The 12117-nt window shown below is 37.6% G+C and overlaps 1 protein-coding gene across 2 annotated transcripts in view; it reads left to right on the top strand.

The window, feature by feature from the left end:
* Positions 1 to 9539, top strand: part of rock1 (Rho-associated, coiled-coil containing protein kinase 1) — a 106259-nt gene extending 96720 nt beyond the window's left edge. The window contains exons 31-33 of one of the 2 annotated variants that reach the window (XM_067452156.1): positions 526 to 787; positions 2486 to 2693; positions 8118 to 9539. In XM_067452156.1, the coding sequence (XP_067308257.1) occupies positions 526 to 787; positions 2486 to 2693; positions 8118 to 8121 (474 nt within the window). In that variant the 3' untranslated portion in view covers positions 8122 to 9539. The other variant, XM_067452154.1, reaches the window with a different exon arrangement.
* Positions 9540 to 12117: the final 2578 nt, after the last annotated feature.

Genomic DNA, 12117 nt, shown 5'->3' with positions numbered 1-12117 from the left:
GCTGTTTTTCAATAAAGCTTCAGTATTTTTGGAATATTTCCCCATAGTATCAGCTAATAACGCAATGTCTCGTACCCTCATCTCATTGAACAGAGCGTACATAAGTAACCAGGGATGTTTACATTTTTTGTCCTCATGTTTCATGTACAAAGCCCAAATCATAAAATTGATGCAATTGGTTTGATTTTATATGTAAAACAGCAGTAACAATGTTTGCTTTCATTAAAAAAAAATACAAATAAAAAAATAACGTGCAAATATGCACTGCAAAAAAAATGCTTTTCTTACTTAGTATTTTGTCTTGTTTCTAGTCCAAACATCTAAAAATTCTTAAAACAAGAAGTATTAACTAGACAAGCAAAAGTAATTGTCTTGTTTTGTGGGAAAAAATACTCAAAATTAAGAGAGATTTGCTTAAAAAAAGCAGAATTTTTTGAAATAATGACTTGAAACGACAAAAATGCTAAGTAAGAAAAGCCTTTGTTGCAGTGTGGATGTATGTTAATATCTCAATTTGTTGTTTAGATCCTTTATGCTAATGAAGGTGAGTGTAGGAAGGAAGTGGACATGGAGACGGTTCCTCAGGGTGATAAGGCCAACTGCTTGCCGCACAAAGGCCACGAGTTCATCCCCACCCTCTACCATTTCCCTTCTAACTGTGAGGCTTGCTCCAAACCACTGTGGCATGTGTTCAAGCCCCCGCCAGCCCTGGAGTGCCGCCGTTGCCATGTCAAGTGCCACAAGGACCATCTGGACAAAAAGGAGGATGTTATCGCCCCTTGCAAAGGTGAGCCAAATCAAAAAATGCCTCTTTGTGTTTACTTTTTTTTTTTATATTTATAATGTTTGACCGAAATATACAACAATTGTAGAACTGCAAAATTTAGATTTTACTTGAGTTCCTTCTTGACATGAAGGTCCCAAATATTGATAACATCATACAAACATGAACTAACAACTATTTTGAAATTGAGTTAATCTTTTAATAGTTAAGATAAAAAGGATTGGGATGGGGATCTTTATTTTATATATAATAACAACAAACTTACTATTTTTATTTATTGATCTTTATTTTATATATAATAACAACAAACTTACTATTTTTATTTATTGATCTTTATTTTATATATAATAACAACAAACTTACTATTTTTCTCACTTAGTGTAAATGAGTTTTATAATTTATCTCTCTTTGCTACTGTTTATCCCATAGTTTTACAGGGTTTGCTATTCTGTTTTATCTTCTCCATTTAGCTCAGTCCATAGCATCTTCTGGGCAAGGTCCACAGTACCCATATATTCTGGAACACAGTTTCTTTGATCATCCATGTGATCAGTCCCCTTCTGGGTTGAAACAGAGGGCTGTTCTTGCCACAGAGCTTTTGTTACTGTTCATTATTGAGGCGTACAATCAGAGGCATGCTTTCTTCACATTCTCCATGATCAAAGTGATTCCAAGCCTTTGAGACGGGTGAGGCCAAGTGTCACCTGGAGCAAATTCATATCCTTGGTGTGAAGGGCTTGCTCGTGCTCCTTTGTTTTGGTCTTGTTCTCAGCTATGACTCTTAATTTGCCAATAATGCTGCTCCACCTTCTCCGAAGGCCCTTTCACACAGAGATTCCGAAGAAAAGAAACAATGAATGTGTCCTGGGATCATTTGATTTTGGTTCATTCACACTGCCATTGATTTTCTGGAATCTGTGTGCGCGTTCACACACACATCCCGTAAAGATCCCATAAAGACATGTGACATCCGGACCATTTCTCGCGTCATATACCGTTCTACTAAGCTAATCTCAGCTTCAGGGTCAGCACTATGTCACACGCCTTACGCCATTGGTCTTGCCTTTTGTTCACACGGTGCGCTCTGGGACTGATCCCAGCAATGTTACTTGCTCCCCACCCTGGGACGTGTTTACATTCACACAGAAGGCAATTCTGTGGCAGTTTTCTGTGATCAACGATCTGTGTGAAAGGGGCTCAAGCATCTTTCAGATCTCAGCTGTTCTGTTGCCTGGGCCAGTCCACTTCCCACTTCCTATCTTCTCACTGGACTCCTTTACCTCTGTAGTTGTAATCAGTGAAGCTTGGTATTAGTCGGTGCGGAAATTTATTTCAAATGGCAGCAAAGTAAGACAAACCATCGTTGCAGGATAGTTGGTAGGTCTCGCAAGACCTGGTTGTCAGCCCCTATGATTTGAATCATGTTATCGATATCTTGGGTCGCACGGTGATGGAACTGGTGGTAGATTTTTGCCCGTTATTTGCCCGTTCTGCCTGTTGCACTTCTTTGGTTGTTTTGTTTGACAGTGAATTTTACTGGTTAATACTGATAAAAATAAAAATAAAAAATGGTAACAGGTCCAGTTTGCACATGACCTGTAATAAGAAAGCTTCATTACATCTACAGCAAAGACTGTAAGGTGGAAAATGGCTAATGGCAAAGCATCTCACAACAACACTCATTTTGTTCTTGTTCCTCAGTTAATTATGATGTGACGTCAGCTCGAGACATGCTGCTTCTGGCTTTGTCCCAAGATGAGCAGAAGAAATGGATTGGTCATCTCGGCAAGAAGATTCCCAAGACTCCTCCTTCTTCCTTCTCAAGGGCATCCCCACGCACAATGTCCACTCGCTCCGTAGCCAACCAGTCCTTCCGCAGGAACCCCAAAAGCATGCAGGGCAAGCCAAGGTAACTACAACCATACAGCCTCACCCTTATCTTAAATCACATTATGCATTTGGAGCTGAGAATAGGATTTTCAGTGTAGTATAGTGTTTTAACCAGAAAGCATTCTCTTTGGATTTAATGGCAAGTCATATTTCACTCCAAAAGAAAGAAATAATAAAATATTTGTCTTCAGGACAATAAAGACAATCAAGCACAAATTTCCCCCATTTCTCATTACTGTAATATAGTGGTGAAAAAAAGCATATGATGCAACAATACCGTCTTTCTGCAGTACTGGCAGATTCTGGTGTCATCCATTTAGTAGTGATCATTCCTATGTCCTTCTCTTCTAGATGACTACCTTATACTGGTAGCATGTTTTCTCTTCTAAATACCATTCAAAGGTTAATGTATGCCGTTTATATTTTATACACGAAACTCTCCGAGTGAAGAACTGCAGCCTGTCTTTTTTTAGCTGTGTCAGTCAGCATGACAGCTGCCACACAAGGTACGCCAAATCCATTTTTGTCAATGTGGAGGTTTCTGGTTCAAGTGGACACCAGTGAAATACAAAGTAGAGGTCTTCTCCTGTCCTAAAATCTGTTCTTGACCCAAATCACTTCTAACCCGAACCTGACATGCATAAATAAATAAAAAATAAAGAATAACCCGACAAAGACAAACCCGGAAAATGTTTTAACCAAACCAGCCAGCCCATGTGTACACTTTCTGTGACTAACTAACGAATACATTTTGGGTTGGTTAACATTTACTCGAATATTAGGGATTAGCCCTAGTTTAATTCATAGCTAGCTGTGGATTATCCCGTTTATACTATGGTCATTTGCCAGGATTGAGCAAGTTAAAGCTTTTTTTATGTTTGCAGCACAATATTTAAATGGAATAGTAAAAATTATGGTTAATATTGTCAGTTACGGTAGTTTTTGTCATCTGGCATTCTGCCAGCTTTAAATCAGAAACAGAAATAAAGTGTGGTAATATTAGATTTATTTGAAATAATGAATTATAGCATTTATTTGAATTAATTATTGAGAGAGAGAGAGAGAGAGAGAGAGAGAGAGAGAGAGATGCATGTCTGTGCACTGTCTGTGCAGCCTCTCTCTCTACTAACAATGAAGAGTTTAATTAATTCAGAATCAGCAGTGTTTACACTCTCATTGCTGAGAAGTTTACAACACTTATTAGTTTCTGTGCTCCTGATTTTTTTTTGTGTATACCAAGCTGAAATTATTTCTTCCCCAACAAAAATCTTTTTGATTCGGTTTTTGAGGTTGATACTGTAAAATTACTTTTAACACGATCTGTATTGTATAAAGCGTTATATAAATAAACTTGACTTGAGATACATGGTAACACTTTACGATAAGGTTTCATTAGTTAACCACATTAGTTAACATAAACTAATAATGAACTGCACTTCTACAGCATTTATTAATATATTCTTTGTTAATGTTAATGTCAACATTTGCTAATACATTATTAAAATCAAATGTTGTATTTGGTAGCATTAGTTAATGCACTGTGAACTAACATGAACAAACTATGAACAGCTGTATTTTTATTAACTAACGTTAACAAAGATGAACAAACACAGTAATAAATGTATTGCTCATGGTTAGTTCATAAAATGTTAGTTAATACATTAGCTAATGTTAACAAATGAAACCTTATTGTAAAGTGTTACCAGATACAATATGGAATTGAGAAATGGGTGCGGGAAGTGCTTGATTTTCATTTAAAAAAATCTTCATTTTAAAAATAAACTTGATAAACAAAGGTCCTTATTAAATGTGTTATATATACTGTATATATTTTGGGTGAAATGTGACTGGGACATGTTTATATGAGATTGGGATATAAAGAGCTATAATTATTGATAATGAAGGCCATAGGTCCCTGGCTGTGGAGGCAGGGTAGTCTCGTGACGGGCTGTTTATTTGCTGTTGTTTTATAGCAGGGCGCAGTCCAGTCTCCATGCGGCAGACACAACATCCAGTACATGCTGACAACATCATACAGCTTCTCCACACCTTAAATGTCTAACGGTGTAGTCCACTGTTTTTGTTCAGTACATTCATTCAGTTTTTAAGGTCAAGGTTATCTGTGGTCAGTTGCACTTTGGAGGACTGTTATTTTCTGTTACTCTGGGTTTTTGTTTACTAGAATTGTAAAGTCTTTCCTTTACAAACTTAACCAATTGAAAGGGAATTTCCTTTATCTGGACAGAGGCTCTCTACAATCTTGGCTGTTAAACTTAAAATTTCCCCCTTTATTCTGCCATTTTTATTTTGAATACCCCCTGCTTGGGAATTGATCAAATCTTGCATTTTTGCATTCGCAAAAATAACAGAAAGATTTGCCATTGTGGAGTTTATATTTAGAAAAATGTTTTACTGAGTGTGAAATAATATCACCAGCCATTTTTTGAGAGGCTGCTCACTACAGAGACAATGGGTGGGGCTTTTGACGTCCAGTTCCCCCTCGCTGGACGTAATGGTTGGAGCTAGACCAGGGGTCTCCAGTCCTGCGGGCCACTGTCCAACCCCAGTTAAAGGGTCATTAAACCACATCTCAGCAGCAGTGTGTTCTCACCACAGTTTTGAAAAATGTGGGGAACACAGGAAGAGGGGAGACCGACAATACAGCAGCGGCTTCTTGTTCAGACAGTTTTATTTCGCTCTCATTAAAATCATCAAAGCTTCCCACAAATGCACGCTGCAAATTGCAACATACACATGGGGCCAGATTTACTAAACGGAGCAAATTAGCATGAGAGCACAATTCCATAAAAGCGTTGATGGGAGTGAACAGTTCTGCGTCACGTGTGATCTACTGGCGCAATTTTATAAACACAGATGCAGCCGCATCATTTCCATAATGACCAGCGCAATCTACCAGTCTCTTTTTTGGGACGATAAATAAAGGCGCAAACACCAGTAAAGTGACGAGCACAAACCTTTGTAAATCATCTCGCATGATTTATTTAAATACTCTCCTCCCATGAATTTGTGCCTGAAAGGGAAACTCCTTAGCCTAGAAATCTAGACGCTCTCTAGCGGCAGCTAATTTAATTTGCGGCCAGTGTCGTCAAGCACCTCTCTATAAACTTGTGAGCTGGAAAAAACAAACTCTTGAAAGGCCAATCACATTGTGTATAGAGTTGGTGGGTGGGCTTAACATAATGACGGCAGAGTTGCATGATACTTGTAAACAAAGAAGCTGGCGAACAGCGTTCTTTCGAATCAGCTTTGATTGCGACTCTGGAAGACTTTGAGATGAGCTTTGAGAAAAGAACAAAGAACGGCACTGAAATCATTCTTAAGAAGGGATATGTTCGGAGATTTGCAGACCGGATACGACGAAAATTTAATCCATCACTTCATGAAGCTCTGGTTGGTTGTAGCGATTTCCTATTGCGTGCAGAGGGAATTTTAAAGACAAACGTTTATCCCGCCACTCAGATTGAGCCCTGCCAATGGTGAGTTTCCAGACCCAACATCTTAATGTGGGTCTGGCTTGACAAGCGAGAAACTCCTACAAATGCATATCTAATAAGGGCAGCCGCAAAAATAACTTTTTTTGCTTTTTAAGCAAAAAAATTACTAAAGTGCTTTTTTAGCACTAATTTATCAGTGTGTGTCTTTAGTAAATCCTGACAGTAGTTTAACACCAAAAGAGGGTTTGGAGCAAGCTGTTAGTAAATCTGGCCCATGGTTTTGTAAGCTCAACGTTACACAAATACTGTACATATATATCCTGTGACAACTGTAATTCAATGCTCAGCCATTAGTAATTTGTTTTCTGCATCTAAAATATAAATGAACACGCTGTTGCATCTTTGATAACTTTTGAGACTTATTTTGTGGAGTTTTTGTAAGCCGTCTGGTCAGTTAAAGGACCGTAAAGAGCGGTTACACTCAGTGTGGATGAATCGTGTTTGTCGAAGATTTAGGATCTATTGAAGAGAACGTATGCAGTGCAGACTCTTAAAAAGCAAAAACGAATGCTCTTTTTTGATCCGTTAATGCATCCTCTCACTTACTGTATGCAATCTAATTTTTTGAAGCGCCAGTCAGGGGAAAATGTCTATCAATGCGTGTTGTCATGAATTAAGCAATGCGTCTTCTCATAGAGTAAAGACACAGAGACTCATTAATAATTATGAAACATTGATGATTCATCGCCATACTATAGACCTAGAAAATGTCAACATAAAGACGATTTTTAAAACGGAAAGTTGAAAATAGAGTTGAAACATTTTTCCTAGTTTTCTAGTTTCTTCAAAATTACCCGATGGTAACGTTGACTTCTATGATGTTCAACACACATAACTGTTAAAATCTCAGAAAATTTGGTTTAGGGTTTCATGACCCTTTAAACACGCCTGAACCAGCTAATCAAGGTCTCACTGGGCATTGCTAGAAACTTCCAGCAGGTGTATTGAGGCAAGCTGGAGCTAAACTCTGCAGGTCCGAGTTTGGACACCCTTGAGCTAGACGGTCCAACCACAACCTGCCCCTACCCATACCCTATCACTAAACATAACTTCACCTATTATGTCCAGAGAGGGGGAGCTGGATGTCATTTTTCTGCCTTCAAATTTCTATGACGGTAACAAAAGGTCAATCACACAAAACCTGACACAGGAAGTTTTTGCTTGAAGAAAATGAAGCTTATTTAGGGATGTTTTGTATTGTCACATTATTGACAGTTGAGCTGCTTCTGTATCGATTAGGCAGTACATGGACCAGACCTCGTTTTAATAAAAGAGGAATGTTTAAACTCTTGAGAGAAAAATCCTGTTTTAGCCGTTTCAGTAAATGTATAGTGAGTGTTTATTTTTATCGTTAGAAACTTAGTAGAAAGGTAGAGCTAGTTTGTTCAAATTTGTTAGAATAAATACACTGTTCTCCTATAAAAGAGGACAAACATTGCAGAATATTGGTGGTGGTGGTGTTTTGACACCTAATATGCATATGACATACTCTATATGTATACCGCTACCTGAACTGTTATACAGTGTTCAATTTATACTAAGCTGATCTATATTGCAATACATATCGTGGTCACTCCATTGTGATGACGATTAGCTATTCTCAGTACTGTAATTTAAAGTAAACAATAAGACTCACTATTGAGATTTTAAAAATAAAACATCCAGGTTTTTTGCAGTAATTTTTAGGTTAAATGTCCTTAATTGTCATTAAAATAATGTCAATTATCTTAGTTGTCCTACAGGCTTCATTCCCTTCATGTAAAATATAATTTTTAAAAGGTACTACTGTTGTTGTTTTCGTTGAGATGTGTGTGAATCATATTGTGATGATGATTATGAAAAGTTTTGTTTAACATGGAATTTCAGTAAGAGTGATTCTACAAACTTTCTTTCAAACACTGGACATTTTCTTTTCTTCTTTCTTCCAGCTAACCATCTGAACCTCTGGATTAAATTGGGATTTTTGTACTTTCCTCTAAAAAAAAAAAAAACTCAACAAAAAAAAGTATATATAAAAAAAATCTGTAACAAACATGTAATTAACCTTTTAAAGTTGCATTTCACAACTGAAAAAAACAGACATTAATTGGTGCTGAAATTCAGAATTTACCTACCGCAAGGCATCATGGAGATTTTTTGGCATCATCTTTTCTGCCCTCTTCTCCCCATAACATGGGATCTTCTCAGATTCCATTTATTCCACACCATGTCTCCTACTGTCCAGAGGAAAGCTTTGACATCTTTTACAACTTGGGAAGGAAACTATTGGCTGTTCTCATGCCCATGTCTTTCTGTTTGGACTCTGAAACCTCTGGGATTGGGACTATAGCTTGGCACCATGGTAAAAGGGGAAATTTGGGGAATCAACTGTAAAAGGGTCTTTTTGTTTGCAAACTATTTCCACTTCAATTCACTTTGATGCCGCCTTCTGATGGACTCTGGTTGCCTTATTCTATCCCTCAAAATCTAAATGGAAAATGAATTGGGTTTGGTTGCAAAGTATTGGGTACTGAGAGTTTCTGAGGCGAGATTTTGAGGGGTTTTTTTTATGGAGCATGGAAGATCATTACAGTCTATGCATAATATTATCATATTTGTCATTATCATTATTATTGTTTTTGAAGGCTCCAAGCCATAGGATACCATCATAATGGCATCAGGAGACATAAAATGTCACAGAAACCATTGAAAAAAAATGTTGTGTCTGTGTGTGTTCATTGGGTACATTGTTTATGTAATATCTTCTTTTTTTTTTTTTTTGTAATGCGTTGCCTTACATTTGATGCATAGATAGTTTTCAATGATGAAAACATTAAGTTAACAAATGTAACTGCACTGTTTGAATTGTAATTTATTTGTAGAAGACTAAACATCTGTAGCGTTTGGCTCACCTAGTGCCTTTTGGATTACAATTTTACTGCCATATCTGTTTGCGTTCCTCTCCAAACCAATCTTAACTATTATCATATTTTGAAAACAAACACATCTATTACAGTGTAATTTTTACCTGAACCTAACGGGTTTGAAACAGAGCGGACCATCTATTGCATGTCTTCAATGTTGTCAACCAAAGTTCAAAAGTTCTGCATGATGAAGGCAACATCTCCGGCTATTTTCTTTTATAATATAAATAAAAAAAAGCGTTAACAGCATCCCCTCCGTCAGTGTACATACTCAAATGAATCAAGATGATGAATACCTCCTCAATAATCCAACATGGTTTTTACAAATGTGTTCAGTAAAATAAGCACTGGAACAATGATCTGTTTTGATGTGGATGTATTGCATGTTAAATTGCATTGGAGGCCGCACTGATGGATATGTGTCAATAAACATATCTTTATCTATCATTTGAGTGTGTTTTACCTGTTCTTACCTACCTGGTTTAAGCATTATTTGATGCTATGTCCGGTGGTGCCTTCACAACTCAAACTGACCAAAAACATAAAAAAATGTACTGTACAGTTTATAATGTAGTGTTGATGTCTGATGTCATGCAATTCAAACATGAATGGCTAATCATCATGACATTTGAGGTAATATATAATAAAATATATTATGTTGTACATTATGGAAACCTATAATCCATTATGCATAGGCTTCAAGTAAAGTGTTACCTTACATTTTTTTTAAGGTGTTACCCACCTGAAACAAGTCAACTAGCACTTTTTGTATCTTGTACTTTTTTGTTTAATTGTTGTATCATTTCTGTTATTTCCTGTTACTGCATTTGCTAGAAGTTAGCCCTGTTTTGTGCTAACGAACCTGTATCAGAATCAGAATGAGCCCTAATGTCAAGTATGTTTACACACAGTTTGTGTGTATTGTCTTGATGACTCAAGCTTCCAGTGGAGAAAAAAAGACGACATCTGAATCAAATGTGAACAAAACTTAGAAGACTTTGACACTAGGACAACCTGAAGACACACCAAATCTCATCAAGCTTGTCGCAAGAAATTCATAACTCTTCAGTTATTTAGTTGAAGTAGCTTGATGTTAAATGCAAAATTCTTAGTTTTGGCATATATTATAATTGCTTGACAATGGGGAAAAAAACAGCTCAACACAAGGGCATGTGGGCAATATTAGGCAAAAAACTACATACAGATGTCAGATTCATAGCCTTGTGGGCAGCAGTGCGACATACAGTATTGTCCAGCAGAATCAATGGTGGCCCGAGTCCTGACTCTAATAACCTAAAGCAAATGCATGCACTGGCCAAGTAACTCATGCCTCTTCTCAGTCTACAGGACCGCATAAAACCTGGAAAGTGTCTTCTGCTAGTTAGGTAAGCATTAAAGAAAAAATACTATAGAAACAGAACAGTGAAGTTAATTCTAAGTCTAATTCTAGTTGGAAAACAATCATTTTGAACATTTTGCAAATGTTTGGTTTTATTTAAAGTCCGCCTACTTTGATTTGTTTGACCATCTCAAGTATTTTGGCATTGATGACCGCTGTTAGACCACTGAGGAAGACCAGACTATAAATGTGGCCAATTTGGCCATTTCTAATTATTGGGTGGGACCTGTCCCCCCTCAATGTGTATAGTGGTTATGGCCCTGAAGCAGATTATTACAAGATGAAAAATAAACTTCTGTATGAAATATATTGCTAAAAAAAACACATTTAAGATAAGTCCTGGTTTTTTTTTTCTTATTCTCTGTTAATTAATAATAATGCTTCTTGTTTGCTGATTAGCTAAAGTTTGTGATCAAGTTGTGTAAGTAAATACTCATGACTTCTATTCAAATAGTTTTTTTGCACTACTTTTTACTTTCCTGTAGCTCAACCAGTAGAGCGTGGTGCTACCCACACCAAGGTCATGGGTTCGATTCCCAGGGAAAGCAAGAACTGACAATAATGTAAAATGTGTAACTTGCAATGCAATGTAAGTTGCTTTGGATAAAAGCGTCTGCCAAATGCATAAATGTAAATGCACCTTGGAAAATGAATGATAAATGTTCCAATATATGAATCTTATTATTTTACATTCAATTGCATCTTTTAATTACATAATAGGCTAACTAATAACAGTAGTCATGGACACATCACGAAGGCTGCCCCTTGCTCTCTTGTCTCGTCCACAGAGAGCTCTGCCGGTATTGTGCATAATTTCAACTCCCTGCTTAATTATTACCCTCTCGCCCCTACCCTGACTGCCTTATCCTAACTCCAACACACACACTAAATCCTGAACCTATACCAGGGACTTGAGGGCGGTCAGAATTCAACACAACACCGGCACTCCAGAGGTCACCCATTCCACCCTTTCACAGTTTTTCTGCCCTGCCAGCTACCCCGTGGTCTCCTACTCCCCTGAGGTGTTTACCTGCTCTGCCATGGTCCATCATTCCTGTCGTCACGGCCACACCAGGCTCTTCCCCAATGCCACATCGCCGAGTATCTGAGTACTCACTGATCTGTATAGATCTATCTCATACCATGTCCTCATTCAGTGACTGCAAATATAGGGTGCTTCTCAAACAACTTAGTAAGGTTGCAACATCCAGGGCCATCTCAGTTTGTAAGACAGCTTTTGTAGGACTTCTTTTTCTCGTCCTTTGTTCAGCTCATTTTGAAGGATGCATCAAGTGTATACTTCATGTCCTTTAATCACCCACAATCCTTTGCACGCATTCCAATTCTCACACACACACACAATTGTTTTCGGAGATGAAGGCATGCATGTTATCTTTTGTTTTGGCGTACATTTTTAATATAAATATTTTTGTGCCATGACCATGGGGTGGGAACATTCTCATTTTAGCAATTAATGCTGAGGAGGACTCTAGCGTACAAGCCTCCGTCGGACTGAAGTAGGAAGGAGACGCAGCCTCACTAGAATGTTTGAAAAGCACCATACACTCTCTACACACCCTCAGAGTCAGGTGGCTCCTGGCCTTGAAATAGGACGACATACTCTAT

This window comes from Pseudorasbora parva, chromosome 9 (assembly GCF_024679245.1).
Source record: "Pseudorasbora parva isolate DD20220531a chromosome 9, ASM2467924v1, whole genome shotgun sequence".
NCBI lineage: Eukaryota > Metazoa > Chordata > Actinopteri > Cypriniformes > Gobionidae > Pseudorasbora > Pseudorasbora parva.
This window is presented reverse-complemented; position numbering and strand designations above follow the sequence as displayed.